The sequence below is a fragment of the Aplysia californica genome, unplaced genomic scaffold (assembly GCF_000002075.1).
Source record: "Aplysia californica isolate F4 #8 unplaced genomic scaffold, AplCal3.0 scaffold00782, whole genome shotgun sequence".
Lineage (NCBI taxonomy): Eukaryota > Metazoa > Mollusca > Gastropoda > Aplysiida > Aplysiidae > Aplysia > Aplysia californica.
Genome location: NW_004798052.1, coordinates 281,671 through 306,598, shown reverse-complemented (window position 1 = coordinate 306,598; position 24,928 = coordinate 281,671). Strand labels below are relative to the sequence as shown.

General features: G+C 37.8%; 1 protein-coding gene across 1 annotated transcript in view; it reads right to left on the bottom strand.

Annotated features, from left to right (window-relative positions):
• Positions 1-10,390: 10,390 nt before the first annotated feature.
• The window catches only part of LOC101861468 (serine/threonine-protein kinase Nek3), a 22,254-nt gene continuing 7,716 nt past the window's right edge, over positions 10,391-24,928 (bottom strand). Inside the window, exons 4-10 of the mRNA XM_005109477.3 lie at positions 24,550-24,646; positions 22,459-22,566; positions 21,063-21,176; positions 17,417-17,600; positions 15,165-15,461; positions 14,626-14,714; positions 10,391-12,142 (exon numbers count right to left, since the gene is read on the bottom strand). Of these exons, the coding sequence (XP_005109534.1) occupies positions 12,017-12,142; positions 14,626-14,714; positions 15,165-15,461; positions 17,417-17,600; positions 21,063-21,176; positions 22,459-22,566; positions 24,550-24,646 (1,015 nt within the window). The 3' untranslated portion in view covers positions 10,391-12,016. The remainder of the gene's footprint in view (positions 12,143-14,625; positions 14,715-15,164; positions 15,462-17,416; positions 17,601-21,062; positions 21,177-22,458; positions 22,567-24,549; positions 24,647-24,928) is intronic.

Here is a 24,928-nt window from a genome sequence, read left to right as displayed (position 1 = left end):
TGTTGTCCTGTGTGGAAAGTTGTTGAGCTATGGCCAAATTAACACTTTGCCACCTCATCTCGCCGATTGGCAATGTTTACCATCCAGTTTCTTTGGATTTTCTCTGAAATAATATGGCAAAGTGTTAAGGTAATATCCCATACTTGGTAAGGAACTCAGTCTTTGCTCTGGTGTAATATTTAGTCATTCACTTATGCTGTCTTAGGATTTTACTTAAAGGAACACATTTGTTATATGTTTCACTTTATTTTTTTTATCTGAGCCGTGTTCATATGAGCATGGAATAAACAGTTAGATGCATACATTGTTAACAAATTGTCAAATGAGACGTTAAAAAAAAATTATGCTTATCCAATCACGTTGCCCAAATAATAGTCTTTTCAGCATTCATTTTATGTTTCGAACCTGGGCCATATGAGTAAATTTTTGTTGACCATCAGATTAAACGGGTAATGACTTCTTGCAGATTTTGCAGTTGTAGACTCCATATCTGCTTGTGTTTGTACTCTTGTCATTATACAGCACAGACCCTCCTGATTTCACCAGGAAGTTCTGGAATTCTGACTGTTTTTCCCGAGGTCCTGATAATGACATCATTTTCCCGATTAATTAATTAAGCCACAGGGGAAATATTTTCTTACCTAAATTTGCGAAGTCCACTTTGAAGGAAAACCCCCCCCCCCGAAAAAATCTGTTTCCCTCATGTAGTGCTACTTTGACGACAGTGGCAGTTTTTTCTAGGTGTTGTGTCTGTTTCTTAGTCCTTTATTTCCACTTTTTTCTCTAAATCATGAAATGTGCAGTCACATTGGATAGCAGATTAATCATTTGACTCAACATAATGTAGACTGTCAAAAGAATGAACCCAGTACAAAGATCACATATATAATGACCCTTTACTATTTGATTACCTCAAGATTTCATTGACTAATTTTGCCGGTTCAGAATGAAAACAGGGGTCTCTGAAATTGAAAATTCAACACAATACATAAATTTGTCAAGACTTTTAGTTTTAGTGGTAGCTCTTGGAAGAGAGCATCAGAACCACAGTAAATTTTCATTAAAAAAATACTTAATGACTTTTCACACATCCAATGCACTACTCAGCTGACAAGAAGACTTGAAAGTAGTTAAGTATGTTAGATCATCCGTGTCAGGCGAGCCCGGTGAATGGATACTGCTCGCTTCATTTGCTTCAATTGTTTTTCGTATTGAGTTTTGTAAAAACACTTTTTATACATGTACTCCAGGGACCATTTGGAACTGAAACAAAGCTTTGCTACATATTGCGGGAAGCTGTTGAAATGCACTAAGTCTTAACTTCTATACCCAGAAAGCAAAATTTTACACATTTTCTTCATTTAGAATTGAAATTTTAACAGAATAGTTCTTGAGCATATATATCCATCTGATACCATGGATCAACTCCTTATCTCCGGAAAGCTGCTCCCAGCAGTTGGTGGTGGGAAGTGCTGTCGGTGAACTGCTGGCAGCGGCTTGGGTACATTCTTTTACGATGACTTGGATGTTTTATTGATTTTCGCCAATTTCCAAAAACAGTTGGTTTACTGGGAGTTCTTTCATTAGATGAAAAACTATCAAAATAGGTTCATTTGTTTTAATTTAACGACCAGTAAAGTGACTTACATGTCACTTTTAGGTATTATACCAAAAGATGGCTGGGGCATAGTGGGGGAAACACCGATAAAGAGTTAGGAAACTAAAAAATGTTCACTATTTTGGGCTTAATACATTTGAACAGCTGGCCAAAACTATACTGTGACCATAGGTTGTGCCATGTGTCAGAGGGGTGTCAACTGTCACTGTAGGATTAGTTCATGGGCTTTTGGATGACATCATTTGAACACTGTTGCTGATGTGTGCTTGTGGGTGGTTGGTGTGTGCCCAAGTGTGGTTTGCTCCTTCTTTGAAACATCTATTGATGCCATCTCTCTTTTTTTCTTTCCTTTGTATTTATTGTATGTTACTCTCAAGTAATGTCTCTAAACTTTGGGACCTGTATGACTTTTTTGTGTTGCAAGTGCGGTAAAACTCTGTTTGTTTAGAACTAAAAAGAAACAAAAAGATGTGTAAAAATGAAACTTAAAAAACAAAACTCAGTGAAGCATCTGGAAGTTAAGGTCCTTTTGTCTAAAACAACATATGAAGTTTCATATCAAGGTTTTCAGTTGGACACTGGTGTTAGCTTTTTTCCACATGGACATTTTATTTCTTTGTCATGTATTTTTTGTTTACTTTTATTGTGGGAGACATATATAAAAGTTTACGAAAGTACATGGGACTTAATTGACTTGCCTTGTCGTGAGTGGCATGGATTTTGATTAAAGTTAAATGGTTTGAGAATTTTTGAGGAAGTTATGGGTTTTGTCGTATGATGTCTGTTCTACAACAAGAGAGATAAGCTCCTGACTCGAGCCTGACCTGCCAATCAGCTGGACGACATATTTCCTCACATACAGAGTTCTTTGCGTGTTGATTTTTATATCTCTCTTGTCTATTGAGGGATGCAGCTACTTGTTGACCTAGAGGACATAAATTGTCAACTCAGAACTATAATTTTGTGTTATTCCGATTTTGGGAGGAGCCATCATTATTCAAATTCTGATTAAGTTGTCATGTTTTGGGTTTCCTTATGTGTTAATTTAGATTTTTGTATTGATAGTTTGTCTTTGTGACAGTTGTCTGTCCGGGAGGGTGTGGGTGTTATAGGTTTTGCAGCTGGAACACTAGTGGTAAATGTGGGTAATTTCCAGGTGTTCTTGTGTAGTAAACTCTTTTTTTATCAAATATCTCTTGTCCTTGTCTCTCAACTAGCTTTTCTTTAAATGTTACTCTGTAGTAACACCTCTAATCTTCGACACTTATATGACCTGTTTGTGTTGCTAGTGCAGTAAAGGTCCTGCTCAACTAGTGGTAGGTTAACAGATGTTGTGTTGGGCTCAGATCCCCTTTTATAGTCCAGTATTTTGACCGTTCCAGTGTGCAATCACAATATCCAAAGCAGTCACCACATTCAGCCTGTATATTTCAATAAAACATTGGACCTTGATTATAGTTATAGTTTGAGTGCACCTTAAGCCTAGTACGGCACTATGAAAGAACCGTTGGCCAGTGGTTTTGTCTGACTTGTGGACAATGAAGATAAGAAAAGCCTACCGTACCTCCAATATGACTCAACTATATAGTCATGTTTCTCTTATTTTCTTTGTCCACTGCTCCTCAACAAAACATAAGGCATGGGTGGTTGGGGGGTGCTCTGGTGTGGTTTGCTCCTTCTTTCCTATCAAACATCTATCGTCCTTGTCTCTCCTCTTCTTGTTTGTGTATGTTACTCTCTTGTAAACTTGTAACACCTCTATTCTTCGGCACTTATATGACCTTATTCAATTGTGTTGCAAGTGCCGTAAAACTCTTACTAAAAGTAAAAACATTTTGCTAACTGTTCTGTTAAAGTGTAGTACTGGGCTCACACTACAGCTTGAGTCAATTTTTGAAATCTCACTGAACTTTATAAAATAGTGTATCTATCTCACATGTCTTCTGCTACTTGTGTAGACTTAGCTTGGACATTTCATGAACTTGTGGAGATGTAGTTGCACTTATAGATGCTCAATTCACAGGTTCGATGATTCTTTTGACTTTTGAAGTTCATTAACAATATTCAATGGATGGCTCATGCAAATATGATATGTCTGTCATAATCTTCTTTTTCATCGGCCGTTTTTGTTATATAGGCCTAGTTATAAACTAATTTTTTTATAGGATGCACAGAAACAAACAACATATCATACCTGAACTCACAGCATATGTGTCATTTCATTTAGTATTTAGTCAGTTGTTCATTGGATGTGATTTACAAACTGTTCTGTATACAGCCTCCTGACTTTGCTCTTTTCATCAAAATAAAACTGGATGGACAGTGTGTATGTATTGGAATGTGTTCTCTTGATAGACTTGTACTCTGTGCAGTGGGTACTTGGCACAAAAGAAGTTGGATATCCTTTGTTTTACTTAATGAAGATAGAGGAGGTTGTTTTTTTTTACTTCTGATGCCAGCTGAATGATGTCTCATCATAATAGAGCTTTGTACCCAAATTGAGTAGACGTTTTTGGTTTTTCTTTCTCTGAAAACAAATTATACATGTACATTGGTCAAAAGTAACCATCTGTTTGACCGTGCAGCTATATCAACATTGTGATTTTCATTGCTTCTGTTTTTCTTGTGTGTGTGTGTGTGTGTCTGTGTGTTTGTGGGGCTGTTTCTCAGCTGTAGTTGACAACTTTTTTCATTATGTTCAATCAAAGTAACCAAAAGCAGGATGTTTATGGAAGCGAACCTTCATTTTAAATCGTCAAATATTCTTTTTTTTTGCTGATCATTTCTAATGATTATAATCATTGTACTGATGTCAGCATACAGGTATTTTGCATACTGTTTGAAAGGTATTCATGAATAGAAGTGAAGAATGTGCTGGGTGTGCAGTAGAGGGTGTTTTATCAAATCTGATTCATTGATGCACGAGTGTTCTAAAATGTAGATTTCATTCCTTTTTGTACTAAATGAATTACAGGCAATACTAGAAAATTGTTTTTTGTTGTCAAACATAAACCTGTAATTGCTTCCATATATTCTGTTTGTATATTACTTTTTAAATATGGATGTTCGTGCATTTCAAAAACATTTAGTTCCATTTAGTTTGGAGACATTGTTTTCTCTAGTGTAAACTGTTATTGTACCTCTGAAATATCTGTATGTATTGTGTATAAGTAGTGATGAAGAAATTATGAAGTAATAAAATTTCTGGAAAAACCATTCCCTGAAAACTGAGCATGTGTCAAAGTCTTCTCCTACTATTATATATTCTTTTAAAAACAAAAAAAATGTAATATTTAAGTGTAGTTATAGAACCTGCTAATATTTGAGTTGATGGTCGTGAAATGTGTGGCAATGCGATGGAAACAGGCGCTTGCAAAAAATAACGAAATTGAAGAAACCAACTTTTTTCTGCCTGTGGGACAATTGTTATGGACTTTTTTTGTTTGGCACTGTGCATTTATGTCCATTTTAAAACATGTTATGTTTTTACTAAGAAAAATGTTGATTAAGGCATGAAAAATGTAAATTTGCAGTTACCATGGACACTAAAGCTTTGGAAGTCATCAAAGTTTGGTGGTCATATTCTCACTAATTTTACCTCTAATAGCTGGTGACCCCCACCTGTGCAATCTAAAATATTTCGACTTCTATTCAAGGTAGATGGGTACTGTTTTCATCAGAAATAAGGCAAACGAACCAGATTTGAGATGAAAGCAATCACTCCATGTGCCTAAACATTGACAAGCGCCCAATTCTATCAAGCCGTAACACAAATATTAAATATAGAACCATCATAATTGATTATAAAAATGAAACACTTTTTACCAGTATCATCTTCTCCCCACCGACATTGATCAAGTTGTTCCCTGCTTTGTGTGTATGTAGTATTTGTCCTTCGTGGATGTGTATTTGTGCTGGTTGTATAGTGTGAGACAGATTTACCAGTGGTGATATGTTGTCCTCGTGTAGCATTTTATTAAACAAGTTCAGCTACCATTGTACAATCGATAAAGTTATTTTGAATAAATATAAAGGTCAATCAAGGAACATGTATTTGTTTTGTTTTATTTTAATTTCTGAGTCTACATTATGCTGTATACTTTCTGTTCTTTGGGCTACCGAAACAAGGAGGAATATATTATGAATTGTTGACTGTCATATTTTTATTGTCTCATATTTTCCTGGAGAGTAGAATGTAAACACATGACTGATTGAGCCGAGCTCTGTCCTGAGTGTAGGGTTGTAAAAAAAAAGAAAAGAAGATTTTGTGTGGCCCAGAACATGTACTCTTTTGCTTTGAAAAAAATTATCCTTCATTCTGTTCGCTCTCGATCTTTTTTCCATGAAGTTGTTTACTGATTCCTCCCTCTTCTATAGATCTACAATGGTAAAAACCATCATCTGAGCAGTATGTAGATTGAGGAGGCTTATTCTTTGCTCCTGTTATTTTTGTCCTCGTATATAGCTTTCTTTCTTGTCTTCATTCAGTTTTGCAGGATCAAAGGTTGTGTTAAAGGAATGAATAAAGGGATGTGATTTAGCAATCAACAAACGTTGTTGCAATAACTGATTTTCACTCACAGCGGTCTGATTATAATACTACACCCAAGCAGATTTGAACCACGTGAGCCCTCAATCTGAAGGGACATTTGCTTAAGTTTTATGAACAGTCATTTTAATTTGACATTTGAAAGTGTCCTAAAGAAATTGGCTCAAGCCTTAGTTTGCATATATGCTTACTCTCACAGTCACATAGCCAAGTGGAATGAGTAATAAGAAGAACCTAGGAGATATTGGATGGATCACACAGTTATTTTCTTCTCTTGCATCAGCCAGTGGAGGGCCCTCATCAAATTCAATATAAATAAGAGTGTGGAAAAAAAACCTCCAGTCCCTTGTACTAATTTATATACACATTTACCTTCTCTGAAAGAATGCTGGTATCTGTGGTGGACATAACATAATTGTTTGGTTCTTCACCTTGAATGCAATAGACGAGCTTGGTTCCCAAGTCTGGAAGATATTTGGTCGCTTTTAAGGACAAGCGGGCTAACCCAGATTTCAGGGATTTCTGGAAATCTTGACCTACTCAAAACATGGGCATTGCCCTACCTATAGGAGAAGTTTGGCTTCACTGGTGTGTATATTTGTTTGTTTATAGAGAAAACTCTCCTTGTATGAAATTGAACAAAACAGCATTTTTCGGGATAGCCCACTTGTCCTTAAAAGCGACCATTTTATCTGGTACACATGTCTCCACCTTTCTGCTTAGTTGAACATAGTATCCTGTCCAGACTGGGATGGTCATAACAGACAGAGTAGATGTGGCCTGCCTTTGAAATGAAATGATCTAAATTGTGTCAGAGGGACTGTAAAGTATTTCCCGCGGTCTCTCAGATAGGGTTTACCAAAGGAAAAGACATAACTGGGAGGTGACTGTATTGATACATTGTATTAATTAAAATACTCGTAACTAATTTCTCTTCAGAATCTATTTCTTATTACTGCAGCAGCATGCTTGCCAGAATAACGTGGAAGAATTTCTGTCCAACCAATGCTCGAATAGAAGACTCTCCTATGCCTGAAGACTGAAGGCAAAGAAAACAGTTGAAACTCATTAGTCACAGCACATTTTGTGAAAATATTTTATGTCTGTATAGGCAAACGTTCCTTCTCATGATCTATAGAGTTAAAGGCAAAAGTTACAATATTGGAAACAATGCGCTTGTTGCAAAGTCTTCATTTATTCATGTATAATTTCATCTTTAATATGTGGGGCATGCTGATAAAGTGAATTACTTTTCAGTCCACGAATGGAGATACTGGTAGAAAACTGGCTTAAGGGTCAAATTTGCAGATATCTCCATTCGCTGATTGTCAGAAGTAACTCACTTTGTCAGCGAGACTCACATATTATAATGACACACTCAAGACATATATATGACCAGTTGGGCCCCCTTTCGATGAAAGGAATGATTGGTGCATTAACATCAACTGAAAGTCATTGGCCAACTATATTTAGACTCTACTGGAATGAAGCAATTTATCTTGAGAGATGCAAAAAATTGGAAGGTTTAGATCTAGATCTATACTCTCAAAACAAAATGCGCCTTGCGAAATATCACTTCCGGCACTTCCGCTGCGGAGGACAGCTGCGCAGATTTGTTTTGTTTCTCAGTGGAATAATCACAAAGGCCAAAGAAGGACGCGAACTTTTTGTCAAATATATTTTTCTGAATTCAGGAAATGAATTTTAAAAAATCGGGCTCCGTCGTGGGGACCTATTTATCTTTTTGCAGGTACTTGCCAACTTTCAACTCTGTAGCTGTCGTAGTTTTATGGGAAAAGTGACAAATAAGTTTCCAAGTTGCCAAATATAATATAATATAATAGATAACAATTATAATGAGAGTGACCTTTTTGGGCAACATGTAGGCCAAATCAGCACTCCCCTTATTTAGGCGATTTATAATTACTACTCCTAACTCTACCCCTGACTTGACCCCCTAAGATATTCTAGTACTCTAGGGTCAAACCCATAGACTACCATTCTATTTCTTTTTTCAACAGTATAAATACCTTTTACAACAAATTATAGTCTATAATTTATACATTGGTAGTGGTATACTTTCGCTGAGCACAGAGATAAAACTAAACCGAATGACAAAGGTGCTGAATTGGGAAAGTGAAACTAACCCTTCAATTCTCGAGAACAATTACTGCAACGAAAAAAGGGTAGTCTAAATTAGGTGGGGGGGGGGGGGGGGGAAGCTATTTTGGCCCTAATAAGCATTCCCCAAATATAAAAATAATAAAGTAAATCCTTCTTCTAGTGCCTCCCCCCGTGTGTGAACAGCTCTGGTGCTTGAAGGTGCTTTACATGTTGTCAGGACAGAAATTGTTAAAGGTGTATTTTCCTCATGGACGGAGATGGTAAGAGAGAGATATATAATCATCATACAACTAAATAAATATATCCTTCTGGCTCTCTCTTACACTGGACACTCGCACATTACAAGTCCAGTCAACCCGAGGCTTACACTGCTCCACAGAATTACACACAAGGCAGTAGAAATATTATTTACCTTGATATAAAAAATATATTTTACAAAGGATAATGCTTAAGTTACAATAATTAGTTTCAGAGAATGATTGTCACTGTGGCAATTCCTAAACGACATGCATTACTTGTAAAGGAATACTTTTTTGAAGCTGCTGCTTTGAGTTTTGTGCGTGATGCAAACTCCTATGACATCTTGTTGAAGTTATTCTTCTTCCCTTATCTATAGACAGTACAAACTCTCTTTTAACATCCTCCCTAAAGAAGAAAATAAAAACGGTCGAAATAGCTCCAGAAGGCCATCCATTGTTGAGGAGAAAAGTGGTTGTCTTAGATAGGTGGACGTCTTGAGCTCGTTGAACAGCGCCATTATAATATAAAAAGAAATGCAAAGGTGGATGTGGGCTGTGGTGATTGTCTTGGACTGTGGCCGTTAGAGCAGGCTTGACTGTATGTGTCGTTCTATAAAAGTGACAAAACCCATAAAAGGGGGGAAAAGATGCAGGAGTATTGTTAAAACCAAATTACCTGTCCCCCATTTTTAGATACAAGTTAGTAATACATTCCACTATGGCAATAGCTACAGTGAACATTGCGAATGACTTTGAACCTTGAAAAATCGACTTGTATTTCAACCTGCTAATTACCTATGACAAGAAGCATGAAAGCACTTTTCCACATGGGTTATTAATTGCATTTTACCATAACTTGATCAAAGCATGGAATAGAAATACAAATTAAGGGTATGCATGCTCTTACCACGTAACTGGAAGAAATTGGTTCTCTTTTGTTCTAAAAGCATTGCCAAGGTTGATCTGCAGGTCTTTAAAAAAATTAAGGAGTCAACATGCACTATAAATAGAAAAGAAGTACAGTAGTCTCCACCTAAACGCACGGTGCTCGGGAAGGCCCTTAAGCATGTGTTTATGCAGAGTGTGCATTTATATAATACATGAACCTTTGCAAAGGGAGGAAGAGACAAAATCATCTCATTTCCTTGATATTTTAGTGACCTCCCTTGGGGGCAATGGGACATTTTGACCGATTGTGTGACGATACGTGACTGTTTTGTGAAAGATTCCCCGACTGCAGTTATGAATGATAAAATACAAAGGCGTTGAATGGGTTCGGGAGGGGGGGGGGGGCAGAAAGACGGACTCATTGTACAGATATGCACTATAAAATATCGGGAACAGATAAGAGGAAACTGTTCCTGATAAATCCAGTCATAGGGAAAAGCTATCAGCCACACGGCTTTCCAATTCTAAGTGAACAATCCCGACTGCTTGTCATCTATTGCAACTCAGTAAATGCATGGATGATTTGTTGAAAAAGTACTTTCTAAGTTCTTTGAGTGCAACTGACTTCTTTACTAATCTTTAATAAAAGGTCTATCTAATGTTTTACAGCATTCACACGTGTTGCGCATCATAGGTATAACTAAACATTACGTATGCTGTCACTGAAACACCAGTCAGAAAGCCTCTCTCAAAGATAAATTTCGAGGGACCAATCAGAAGACATTACAGCCCCCCTCCCGGCCCAACATATTACCAGACCAGTCCTTGACCTACTATGTGTTTGTGGAAAGTGGGGCATGAAAACTGTGACCATCGCTCTCTTTGTTCTGCGTGAGGGTCAGTCTCACCAAATACAGGTACCGTGGAAATCAGTTTCAACGAACTACGAAAACTTGGATTCATCAAAAGGAGTTGGATTCCGCGATATTTTTAATTCATAAATATCAATAAAAACAACTTGGTTTCAAAGAAAACATAAATGAGCAAGCTCGGATTCAACAAAGTCGCTTGCTGGATGAACTGCTCTATCATACCGTATGCGACCAACCCTCAGCCTCCTTCCATACCAATGTACGCATTGTTATCACGCACTCATGTCTTAGCGTGTGCCGGGATCGGACGGGCGGCCAGCACACATGTGACGTGTGACTGGGTGTGCGCGTGTCCAGGGGGTAGGAGGAGGGATGGGGGAAGGGGGATCAAACGGTCGGGCGTGGAACATCAGTAGAGAGATACAAATGAGACACAGTTTATCTTTATTCCTAGGTTACTGATCAATATTAAAATGATAGGATAATGCTGGACCGGACAGTGGAATCAAACGTTGCTGTACGTTACTAGGCTCTACACAGCAACATAACTTGTTTGGCAAACAATACATAGATAATACAATAGATGATAGATGACACAGGCGTACATTTGAACAAATCGGCCCTTTCGCACAGTGTGTGCTTGGTAGAGTTCAGTGTATTTTCCTGAAATTTTCGAGCAATTCATTGGTACAAAAACCCTGAAAATGCCTCTCATTTGAAGCCCAACTACTTTTGATTGAGAATGTCTTTACTTGCTCGGTGCCTGTAATTATCTACACAAAACCCTCATATTTTCCATAACAAACACTCCGATTCTATGAAATTGAAGGCCAGGCCCGACGACTTCGTTGAATCTAAATTCCACTGTATCCAGTTGTCTAGGCTTGTCAAGGTATGTAGACTGCAGTGAAAATTTCCCCTTGTCAAGCTTTGCCTGTAGACATGTTTCGCAAATTGAAGTGTGTGTTTAAAACAAGTGACTGTGCATTTGTACGTCTAAATTATATAGTAAAAACTCGTCATAAGACGAAAGCGTGCGTTTGAGCGGAGCGTGCCTTTGTATGACATACGTTTAGGCGGAGACTACTGTACTTTTGTGCCACCTTTTGTGTCTTCATTAATAAGTGAAATTAGATATTAGAAGGGTGTTTTTATTACTGACTGAGAATTTTAATGAAACCATTTACATGGTTAAAGCATAAGAGCTTTGGTATGCACATTTTAACTTTTCACTACTGGAGGTATTATGAGGTCAGTCCCAAACCTGCTCAGAGACTTTATGCAAGTATACACTAACTGAGCCCTCAGAGTCAGAGACTTTATGTGACTATACACTAACTGAGCCCTCAGATTGCATCCGCAAAGATGATCATAGGTCGTGATCTCAAATGTAACAGTGCTTAAATAGCTAGTCTGAATGCCATGGCACATGGAGTTTACCAAAAAAAATAAATATTATCCTTAATTTTCATTTGGTTAAATAGATGGTACTGCTAGTAGGTTCTATTACTTTCTTTTTAAGAAATTATTTTTGTCAGCAGTCGTGGCTTAAATTCTTCTCAGGAGTAAAAGAACTATAATAACATATGGACATTACCTCTATAACTTCAACAAAACACCCACAATCTTAACAGATACTAAATGAAAAAATGTGGGCTATTACTGAAGAGAGGTGAAAAATATTTAGACAACAATTTTTTCTGCAGGACCTTGAACCGGCTCAATGTCATGAAGAAATTGTGCTGTCCGTGCTCTTGTGAAACTTGACATTCTGAGCCCTGGTGTAAAGAGTGACTTGGCATTCAGAGTCGAGTTCGGCTTGGGGGTCCTGGGCCAGTTTTCTCGAACAGACCTGAAGATGTTTACCAGAGACGTAAAAAAGTCGCACTGAAATGTTCAAATCTACATATAGTGGGGTCGATGGTGTATAGGTTAGGCTCTTGGACTTGCGACCATAAGGTCATATCCTGTCGGGAGCCTGACGTTGTGTCCTTGGGAAAGGCTCTTTACACAAATTAAACTAGCACTGACAAATTGTGACATGATTAGAATGTTCGTGTCACATATGTAGGTAGCATTGGAAGAGGACAGTTGGGAAATACAAAGTGGCAAATAAAGGTAATGATATGGATTGAAAGTCTGTCGTCTAATTTCAGCTTCTTCAGATGAAGATGTATCTCAATACCATCAACAATTAACCAAAAAATCCTTCCCAGACAGAGTTTTTCCACACAGTTCTGTTTGTCTATAAAGTCCATGAAAAAGACGAACTGTCCATGAATGAAGTAAATACACATTAACCTTAATCATTGGGCAAAGGAAATAAAGTTATAAGTCCACATATATTTCACAAAATGAGTAGCCTTCATACCCTGTAACAAAAAGTACCGTTGTCTATAAAAAGAGAACCCATTCAAAAGGCAATCACTTAGTTATCTTTCGACTGATTTCAGCAAAATTTCGAAGAAATAAAATTCAGCCATAAGGCGGTTAAATATATGAATATGAAAGAAATCAATCTAAACTTTCGAAGGGGGATCTCGTGGCCTAGAGATTAAGGTGTTGGCCTCTCATTCAAAGGTCCCAAGTTCGAATCTGGGTAGCGACAGAACAATTTTCTTCTCTAAAATTGTCTCCTCTCACCTCCTTTCCTGCTCTCTAGCAATGCTCTGTTGTCTGCTTTCCTCTCCTCTTTCTGCCCCCACCCCCTCACCTCCTTTGGCCCTTCCTCTGGGCTCCTTACTCTTTCTGTAGCCTTTCTTCTGTTACTCCTTGGCTCCTTACTGCTGTCTTTCAGCCACACCCCTGATCTACACCTAGCCTTCTTGGACAAGGGTGAAAAATCTTGGAGGACCCGTGTGCAAGTTGCGCACAATAAAGATCCCTTGGTGGCCTAAAATCGATAAGAGTAGGCTTTCGCCGCCACTCTGATAAAATTAAAAATTTTTCACCAACTGAAAACGTGTAATGTGTCCTGCGTGCTCATATGACCTTATGCAGTTGCGAGCGGCGTTAAACACATACAAACAAACAAACAAAAAATCAAATTTTAAAAATTTCAACCACAAATAGTCACTATTTACCCATTGAAAAACAAATCTATACAAATTTATATTGCCAAATAACCCCAGGGAGATTATGTCTATAAGTAAATCTCCATTTCTCTCCCTACAAGCTCCAATACGTCACCGGAAGTTTTGAATAACTCTGAGGCATGTTTCTGGGTCGATTCTTTAAACGTCAAGTTCAATATTGAGCTTTAACTCTTCAATTGTTTGTGTTTCCCCCGAAGACTCTGTCCCTCAAAAAAGGAACCCCCCCCCCACAAAAAACAGGTAATGAATGAATAGGCCCAAGTTAAGGTAAATGTGGTGACCATTCATTTTTAAAACTTTTGGTTTATAAGACGTTCTCTAAACCTTTCTTACAACCACACAAGTGCCACTCTTGACATGTGGGGTGTGTCCCCATCCCATTGGAACCTGGCCTCTACAGCATAACACTTTCTCCCCAAACTTTTGCAAAACGTTTTCAGCATGATGAGATATCCATCTGAAGTGACTGTTGTGGTTTTTACCGTCCTAAGGCCTATTATTCTGAAAACACCCCTGTAGCTGAACATTGTTCAGGAGTAAAAGTTTGAGTTTTACCCAATTTTGGTTGACATTTTAAAACTTTGATATTTCTCAAATATGTTGATTGATTTTCTATAATATTTACAATCCTGGTGTTTTCATGGTTACATTTAATTTGTTGAAGTTTTGTTGAAAGTAGTGCAAAGATGGCAGAATTATTGCCCTGTAAATGGATCCCCTTTTTTTAGACACCCTGTATCTGAACTGAGTGGACCATTCTCATTCCAAAAATTTTACTTGTGAAACATTCTCATTCCCTTGTGGCCATTGTTGGGATTTTTATGTTTTATAATCTCTAAATCTTTCTGTTCAGAATTTTAAAAAACATTTCTTGTGCGCTCATATGACCTTAGGTAGTTGCGAGCGCCCAGAAACTCTTACTACTACTTACTATGGAAACATTTCTATCAATACGAGCTGGGTATTCAAGTATAGGTACCCAATTTAGCAGTTAATCTAAAGATTGGAAGTTATAACAGTGCAGTATGGGTAACAACCCTTTCCACTTTGTAAAATTTTTCACCTCTGGATTCAACGTACACCTCTGATAGTACAGAGCTAAATAGGTAGAGAGCTTTTAAAACTCCTGAACAATACAAATTTAAGAACAATTCCCTGGGTGTTTGAACTAGTGCCATCTGCATCAAAGTCCAGAATGATACCAAAAGAGCCAACATTGTGCCCAGAAGTGCATTTTTACCTCATTATCCCCATCGTGCTGAAAACGTTTCCTTAACCATTCTTGAGATTCCACAGCCAAACGTTCCATGAAAGTAGGGTCTATCATGTCTGTGGAAAAATGATAAGTATAAGCAGGAAAAAAAGCTCTAAACAAAATGTCTTTGAATAGATGGACATCGGTTACATCAAAGTAGTCATCATATATATTTGTAAAATTCTGCTTTATGCAGATTTTTTCCTCAGGAGCAGAGTTTACCATTGTTCTGAAGTTTGTATTTTTTAATGAGAATATTTAAATGATAAAACTTTGACAGTCATAAGGCAAAATAAATGTGACCTCTAAAAATTTCTACATTTTTTCAAGAATCTCCCTCTCACTTATATGGCAGATTTCCCATTGATCCTCATTTTTCTTCACTTTCGGCATTGCAAAATAGTGTATTCACAACAAAGGACAAAAGCTGTACAGCCCAAAGAGTATGCCATAAATGTAAGTTACTATAAAATTGCAATAATTATAATTACTATTAAGAGCAAGGGATTTTGCCATTAACTTACCCTGTGACTGAGAAAGAAAGCTTCTGGGAGACATATTGGATGTGAGGGTCATCGAGTCAATTGAGTCTTCTATGCCAGTCTCTGATTCAGAGGCTGATGATTCTGAGCCTTCCTCATCCTTAGTGGAGTTCTTACTACTTGGCTTGCTTGGTTCATTTGCAGTGCTGGCACTTGTCCTGTCCTTGACATGATCATCACTTTTCTTTTGAGAGTCTTCTTCTGCAGGCAATGTTAGGCTCGGAGGTGAGAAAGACTTTGGTTGAGGAAGAGGTCTCGGGACAGACTTTACTTCAGGTTCTGAAAACATTATAGACGAAATTAATCAAATTAATTTCAGTTTTATCGCTTCATTAGGCCTTGTGCACACTAAAAACATTTCTACTCATTGTACGGGCTGCGAAATATGATGTCATTTAATGGTGAAGAGCAACGAACGGGCAAAAGTTGCCTCATTTGCATACTTGCAGCTGTACGACATGGCTAAATTTTCCTTGTGTGTGCAAGGCCTTACTTGTGCTGTCCTTGAAGTACCAACTTGTGTGTACTCTACTCCCACACTTTGGACATGAGGATTAGAGAAAATATAATTTCATTGCAATAAATCTCTAAATTTTTCTCTTTGGTATTTTGGGAACATTTCTTTCGATATGAGCTGGGTAATCGAACATTAGTATGGTATATGTAGGTCTATCTGAGCACGGCTTTCTTTTATTATTGAAAGAACAACATAAAAGTAGGTGATCCCCATACAAATTATCAGAACAAATGCAAGAATGCACAGCATAAAGATTTATAATAGGTACAAAATTTGCACCTGGCTGGGAGAAATAAACTTCTTAGTGTGAGTTTCCACCAACAGCATTGCTCAGAGGAAATCTCCATAAAATTCTGCTGACTGTCATATGACTTCTTTGTGACACCTCAGGCACCCACTCAATAGGTGCAAACAAGGTCAAGCAGAAATAAAAGAGAATGAAAAAGAACACATTTTCCTACCTTCAGTTACTGCACTGAAGTAAACAATTAAGGGGGGGGGGGGGGGACACCCCAAAGGTCCTGATTCGACTCAAAACTATGGATTTTAAGTTGTAGGTATTTTTAGCTTCTTCAGCCTCTCTTACAATTATTTCATCACATAAGAACCCCCTAAAGCCTCATTTCTTCCCATATCAGGAATGTTTGTCCTCACCATTTCCTCATAAAGTCTATCTTTTATATTTCTTTATCGCCCGTTTTCTCAAAACTTTCTATATACTTTTTAAATAACCCCACCATTTTTCATCCAATCTTCATGAAATTTTCACAAAATGAAGAAAAGATGTAATACTCAACACTTGCGTGATAAATATTTGATATATGGAATAGTTTCTTGTTGGTGGTGTTTGGAGTGGGGATTTTCCCGGATTTTTTGCAAACGTGAATACTAGAAATCTACGTCAGGAAAAAAATCATTAAAAATTTTCTAGTACGTTTAGGAAAAATTCGACAAACAGACTTGTAGATCTATTGTTTGCCAAGATGCGTGAAAAAAAAATAATTTTTCCATGAAAAATAAGTGTGGTATTAATTACGTAAGACATGTCAACAAAATCCAATATGGCCACCATATCCATGGAAACAAATTTGTTTTTTCAAATTTGATTGCGGATTTTAAGACCCCTTACTATGCTTGTTATATGTGTGAAATTTGGTAACAATTGATCCACTAATAAGTGAGATAGCCTTCAGCTGCCCCCCCCCCCCCCCCAAACTGCAATCATTCATACTGATAAAGATTGTGAGAATGATAAAATGCAAATAAACCATAAACAGACTGTATGCTAAAAAGTTGAAAAAAAAGAACATTCTTTCCAGTGGTCATTGCAAAATCATTATACACTATCAACATACTATTTTTAGATCAAGAATCGAGATAATTTCAAAATTAGAAAATACTATTAAAAAATCATGATAGAAATCAATTTTGTAATTACAAACCAAAAATGGTAGGGCAATAAATTTTTTAATTTAATTGAAAGCTTATGAAGAAATAGGACAAGAGCAATTTGTTGACATTGATAAGTTGAGATGTAGGCCTATTATGTCACTATTATTTTCACAGTCTTCATTTATGCAAAAGTTAACACCAAATAAGATTCTTCAAAGGAACAACATGACAATCCAAAAGGCAACACACCTGGCCCATGTCCGATACTTGCGTCTCCCCTTGACACCTTGTGGCATAAGAGTAAGTAATACCAAATGGCACAAACCTGAAGGAGCTATACTCTGTACTTCTGTTGTGCTAGTTTCCATGCTCTTTGATGATTTGTATGGGCCAGAAAATTCTGCTTTCACTTGAAACTCATGAACTTTACTAATGACACTGTTGGGGTCAAGATCAACTTCTTTGATTACTTCAAGGGGACCAGGTTTATAGGGTAGGCCATTGATTTGCTGAAATAAATAATAAATAACAAAAGTTGATGCCATCATTATCGAGCATGTTATCTTGAATTTGGGCTGCTTCAGATGACAGGCATAAAAAAACCCAATCTGTTTGATGAAACTCACTTAGAAAGTTTTGTTAAGAAAATAAGGAATTTAATAACAAGCACTGTTGTATTACTTCCAATGTATTTGTATACTTCACTCATAATGTTGCGTATGTGTCATGTGTCATGGCGTGGTGGAATCAGGCACTTGTCAATTTTTGGGCATATAAAGCTATTGGTATCATCTTATTAGAGGTAGACTGACAACATTGCTGAGTGGACAGGGAAATCCTTCGCCCAAACTCAGGTGCTTGCAAAAAACTGAGAAAATGGAGGCATCTGACGATTCGAGGCTCTCTGTCATACAGCGCTCCTACGATCCTCGTGGATTAAGGGATCAGTAACAACATACAGTCAAACCTGTGCAAGAGGGTATCGCAAGGGAGCCAGAAAAAAAATCCCGTATTAGACATTTTCCGTCTTATACAGTGGAATTTAGGGAGGAGATGGGGGGGGGGGTTTCAAAGGCCCAGCCGGTGGGATCAAGGGTCCCTTGTCCGGTCGATAAGCAGTGCGTAGTCAGGACTTCACATCTCTCAAGTGCTATCCTTTCTGTATAGTGAACTTGCGTCATTCTTACTATAAATCCAATTTCCACCACTTGCATTTCATAGGACCGCTGTTTAACCTATTAAAAAAAAGAAACCATTTGAAAATGTCCTTTGCTACCACCCTTAGCCTCATTCATGGGTGTTACAAGCACAGTCAACCAATGCCACCCCTCACTACCTCGTAACAACGATTCAAGGAACTCTTTTCTCGGCTGGCTGTACGATCAAGGCAGCAAGTATTGGTCAAACTAATTTCACACCTCTCGCTTCTGACTACCCAGGAAAGTTTCCGTGGAGGCTAGCTACTCCACTTTTACTGGCACTCATGAATTTCACACCCACATCCCCCTGACCATCTGCATCGCTTAGGGCTCACACAGAAGGGGTAACATCTACCCCCAAATTGCACCCTGCATCCCTAGTCCCCTTCCTCGCCCAGTGGCATGGCGTTAAGTTCAGAGCTGGCGAAAATGAACTTGGGAATGGGGTTTTGTTTCAAATCAGGGCTGAGCGAGCAAAACATTTTCCATCTTAGACAAGACAAGTAAAACCCTCGGAAGGGAGCAGATTTTTCTTTCCGTTTCTGCGTTGGACAGGTTTCCATTTTATATAGGTACGAGCGTAATTAAAGAAGAATATATCAAAGGGGGAGTGGGGAGATTCCGTAAAGACAGGTTTCCGTTTTACACAGGTTTCAGTAAAGGCAGGTTCGACAGTAGCATCTCATGGTGCATTCATTTGTCTTGCTTTTACGGAAAAATACTCATCTATCATGAAGGGGGGTTGCCTCATGTCAAAGGTAAAATTAGTGAGAAAATGTCCGCCTAAGTTTTGTGAATTCCAAAGCTTGAGAGCATTAGGAAACTGCAAACTTACTTTTTTTTTGTGCCTTTGATCAGTGTTTTTCAGGAAAATCCACATGGAAATGTGTTTTAAAATGGACATAAGAGACTTTGAGCAAAAAAAAAAAAAGAAAGAAAATTTTTAAAAAGTGCCTATGGTCAGAAATATTGCTTTCATTATTTTGACGAGCACCTGATTTCACCACAATGCCTCACATGCATGCATATGTGATGAAAGAGAAGGTGTGAGTGCGTGCGTGCAGGTGTGCATACAGGCATGTGTGTGTGTGTGCGTGAGTGCATGCATGCGCGTGTGTGTGTGTGACCTCTTCATTAATATGAGCAAACATCAATTTTTTTATAGTTATTGTTCTGTGCACTTGGATTTATAATGTAAAAAGCTTAGATCTGTGTGCACATGGGAGTAGGCGCTATAAAAGTGCGATCTACAGTATCATCATTATCATTATTGTTATAATTATTATGATTAAAATGGGAAAGACCTGAAAGCATGATCCTTATAGCCCATAGATTCATTTTTTTTTCAGTTCTTAGTAACTAGGATGATAAACAAAGAGTATCTTAACCCTGTGAACCCGGGTGGCACCCTGAAGGTGATTATGCTCCATGCTAATATACCGAGTCTAATCCTGAGGGCTATTATGCTCCATGCAGGGGTTCGGCAGCCACAGGGGGCCAGGTTTGAAGGTCAACCAGTTCTTTATCTAAAAATAGCATGGAAACAATTGAGGAAGTCTTTATTCTCCTCGTGAATTGCCTTTGAAAACATGAGGGTGAATTAACTCATTCGCTACGTATTATTTTCGGCTTGTGGACGAATTTTTTTCGGGAGGGCGAAATGAGATGATGACTAGTGCGCAGTTCACAGGTCTTGGGGGCCATAAATTCAAATAAATATCAACATATTATATACCAACGTTTTCAGTATGATTTGTAGAATACATCTGTATTGTTTATCTGAGTATTTTTCAACTTTGGTTCCTGTAAGACGCGATTATGCAACACAATTGTGATTGGCTGCAGATAAAATTTGAAAACAAAAAATTAATAATCTCAGACAGATGAAACTCAAAAAATATGTTTGCACCTAGTCAAATTATACATAAAAATAACCACAACTGTATATAGAACAGGAAAATATTGAAAAATGAGCAGTTATTTACATACATTCCATAATATTTGTACATTAGGATCACAACCTCCGATATTGAAAAAAAATTAAATTTTAAATAATTTTGAAAAAAGGATCCCAAACAGAAAAAAACGCTCGTATCTTATATGGAATTATTCAGAATTGCATTTGAAATAAACCTATACATGTCTTGGGTGGTACTTTTAGAGTAATTTCACCAAAAAGTAGTGATTTTGGGGAGAAAAAAAATATTTTGACTATTTAGATCTAGGCCTAGATCTAGCACTCAAAAATATAGATTTCTCAATTACAGTGCACTGGCAATTTGAGTCTAGTAGTATCAATATTATAAAGAAGAGTCCTACATTTCTTTAGTGAGCAAAATAATGATACATTTTGTTGTGTAAAAGTACTAAGACTGGTGTCTGGGCTATAATTTGGGTTTCACGATAAAACAATGTCGCATAAACTTCGAAATCGTGAATCAAAACTTCCGATTTTCGGTGGAAACGCTTGACCCGGAAGTCAACTTTATATTATGACCTTTATTTTAACATGGATTTGTGGATTGGAATAGAAACCAAGCTAAAATTGAACGTCGGTTCTCGAGCCGCCGGGGGCGGCTTAGCGTACTGACGCCCCCCACGGCTCGGCATAGCGAATGAGTTAAAGATAATCAAACTTTCAGGTACATTAGGGGCCATGCACAGGAGAACACTATTCCCATCAAAACAATTATAGTCTACTGAATCACAAGACTACTGAAATCTATTTTTGAGAGTTTTACGTATTGCTTCCTAACAACATCACTGACTTACAGAAACTGTCAGTAAAATCTCCAAGGCATCCGGCCTTGTGTCAGGATTTCTGTCTAACATAAGAAGAAGCAACTCTTTCAACTGCTGACTGTAAATGTCTGGGACTGGTGGTACCTGTGAATTGGGAGGAACAAAATTACCACAATATAATCGTTGAGATTTTCAACTTACTGCCCCCCTCCATCTAGTAGGCCTACTAGTATGCTTCTAGAGCTTCTACAAAAAAGACAAAAACAAGACGTGATGGGAAGAAACAAGACGTGATGGGAAGAAATAAGATGAGGCAGAAAGAACAGATGTAATGCCACATAGAGGAACAAAAACTTCTTGATATTATTGAATTGTTAACAATAAGAAACATGAACATGGTCTAAAAAAAGGTAATAAAAAAACTGATCTTTCATATATACATATATATATCTTTTAATGGTAAGTGTTTAACAACGCTCGCAACTGCACAAGGTCATATGAGCGTGCAGAACATATTAACTCTTTTTCTATGTGGAGAAATTAATTTTGAATTTTTTCTGGTTGGCAGCCGAAGCCTACTCTTATCGTTTATGGACGGCGTATGCTTCACTATGTTGCTCTAGTTACTCTTAACTCTTTATCTCCAAGGGGGGTAAACCCACTACGCCAGGGCCCTGTTTTGGTACTAAATCTAAAAATGACAAAAACGTCACTAAATGGGTCATTAATTGAAAACAAGTCAACCTATTTTGATTGCTCTTCATCTAATGAATGAACTCCCGACAAAAGAGAACTGTTTTTGGCAATTGCCGAAAAGTAATTTGATGTTGAAGCTGTCGTATAGAAATGTGTCCAAGCCGCTGCTCACCGGCACAGTGGTTCTGACCGCGAGCTGCTGGGAGCGGCTTGCCGGGGATAAAGGGTTAATCATTTTTAGTTGGTAGGAAATTTTGAATTTTGCCCGGGTGGCGGCCGAAGCCAACTCTTATCGATTTTGAACCACAAATGGATCTTGCACTCAAGACCTCCTTCATTTTTCCCCCTTATCCGAGAAGGCTAGGTGTAGAATTTTCCTACTATAAGATCAGGGGTGTGGCTGAAAGACAGTAGTAAGAAGGAGCCATTGCAAGGAGTAGCAGTAGAAAGGCTGCAGAAAGAGTCAGGAATCCAGAGGAGGGGGCAAATAAGGAGGTGGGGGGTGGGGGCAGAAAGTGGAGACGAAAGCAGACAACAGAACATTGTTATAGAGCAGGAAAGGAAGTGAAAGGCCGTTGTTATGCGGATTCAAACCTGGGACCTATTGAATGAGAGGTGAACACCTTAACTCTAGACCACGAGAGACCACCATATTTGAAACAAAATATCGAATACATTCATTTACAGAAAAGTTAATAATTTCTAGAGAAGTACTCATGGCCTCACTTACTCTTCCCTTTTTCATCCTCTCCATCTGCTCCCACATACTTTTTGTTTGAAATGTAGGTCTTAGAGACATTGCTTCATGCACGCAACATCCCAAACTCCAGATGTCCGTCTGCAGAGAATACAAAAACATTGCATGAAATACAGTAGTGATCATCTGCCTTATCAATGTCTTTGGTTGAGCTATAACATAGGGCCTATATATAACATAGAAACCCTAATGATTAAAAAAAGAACCAACTCAGCATTTGGTGACTGTTCATGCTAGAACATAATGCACTGTATATTTGGTCAAGGGAAACTAGAATTACCAAAATCTATCTGCTCAGTACCTGGTTTTGAGAAATTTTACGTGAAAAATTTTTAGCGGCCCAACATATCAAGCTTTTTCTAACGCAGTTCGTTAAATACCTTGACAACGACTTTTACAGTTTTAGTAGAGCGCATAGAACATTTGATTTCTGACCTCATGGTCTTAGTAACTCAAAACAGCCCAAACTGGCAGATAGAACTTTGTAATTTTAAGGTAGCCAATTGCTAAAACAGAAAAGGAAACAGCCAAAAAAAAAAAAAAGGAGCAGAAATAATTATGCCCTGAATACAACCTCAGTCAACATCTCGTGTCACATACTTTCATGGGCAGACATTAAAATGTAGATAGTTCTTAAAAAACTAATTATGCAACAAAGATGAACCTGTGCTATTTACAAACATGGAAGAGCAGATAGGGTTGAGTTCAGATTCATATTCAGTATATTACATCATCATCAATGCCTTTCACCCCTGGCAGGGTAAAGGCCACATACAAGCTCCTTCCATTTATTTCTGTCCTTAGCCATCCTTCCAAGCTCGTTCCAAGTGAGCTTCATTTCTCTCATGTCCCTTTCCACGCATCTCCTCCATGTTTCCCGTGGCCTACCCCTGCCTCGTGCTCCTTGTGGGTTCCACTGCAGTGACTGTCTTGTGATGTTTCCGCTGGGCTTCCTTAAGGTGTGTCCCATCCATCGCCACTTTCTTAGTCCTATTTCTACTTCTATATCCTTTTGTCCTGTCCTTTCCCACAGTTCTTCATTTCTTATTCTATCCTGCCACTTAATTCTTAGAATACTCCTCATACATCTGTTGATGAAAGTCTGGACTTTATTCAGTACTGTTTTCGTTGTCTTCCAAGTTTCGCAGCCGTAGAGGAGCACAGACTTGATATTACATAGATATAGATAAAATGTTCCTCTCTTTGTAGGGTAAAAGGCCATTCCATGAAAAAAAAAAATGCAGGTTCAAATGTAATGCAGGAATGATAACCTGTCGAAAACATTCCCAGCAGACATGGCGCTATTCTATATTCTTTCATGTTAGAGAAAGGTCCCCTCTAAAAAAAAGAAAATAAAGAACGGCTCTGTCACTGCTTACAATTTTTCCAGTAGGTCATCATCCCACTGCAGGGCTACTTGTCATGGAATGGCCCTAAAGTAAGATGAATTAAGACAAGGAGCTCAGTAATTTTTCAAGCAGCATTGCAACAAAGAATGAAAAGAATCACAGATTCAGAAAAGCGGGTTGAGAGAAGAGCAGAAAGGATACAAGAGTGATCAAATAAATATAAAAAATTACCCTTGTTCATAAATTTTCAGTATTAGTTCAAGCTCAATTTTTCAAAATACAGATAACTGGAAGACGAGCCTCGGAAAGTTTACCCAAAAAATGTTTACGAAACATTTCCTGTATATTAAAGTGTTCAACATATTCTCATTCTCAGGAAAAGCAATAATTAACAGGGTGACATAACATGGAAAAACATCCATAAAGACAACAAAACCAAAACCAAAACCCTACGACATGAATTTGTATAATTTACAAAAATGGAAGACAAACTGGGTTGTGTTCATATTTAAAATAAATAAATAAATAAATAAAAAGATTCTCTATTTATGATAGAATAAACTAAAATAAGCTGTATTGGGTAGCACAATACAAAACGACTTCATTGCTTTCCTAAAACAAGAGCACAGTAGAATCTTTACATCTAGATATCTAGCTATATGGCAAAAACGAAACTGTACATAAAAAAAGAAAATCAAAGCGAATTGAAGCCTACCTTTGTTGTGTAATTTGCACCAAAGATAACTTCAGGACTCATGTAATTTCTTGTTCCCACATTTGACATAACTGGCTCTTCTGTATGTTGCAACTCTCTTCAAAGAAAGGGAAGCAGAAAAGATGAAAAAAAGTATAACTATAAACAATATAATATATAGGCTTACTGCAATCAAGGGGAATTTAAATTACTGACTGTCCCCCAAGGAGTTTAGAACTAATGGAGCCTCCTCTCTCTCTTCGCGGCGCCACGAGCAGTACGCCGCGGTGGGGATCAAATATGGCGACCGAGTGTGGGCTAAATCACGAACTGTGGCGTTTCTTTTTATAGAATCTTATCGGGCTGGGCCACGTTGTGGGGGCAGGCGGGGTGGGGAAAT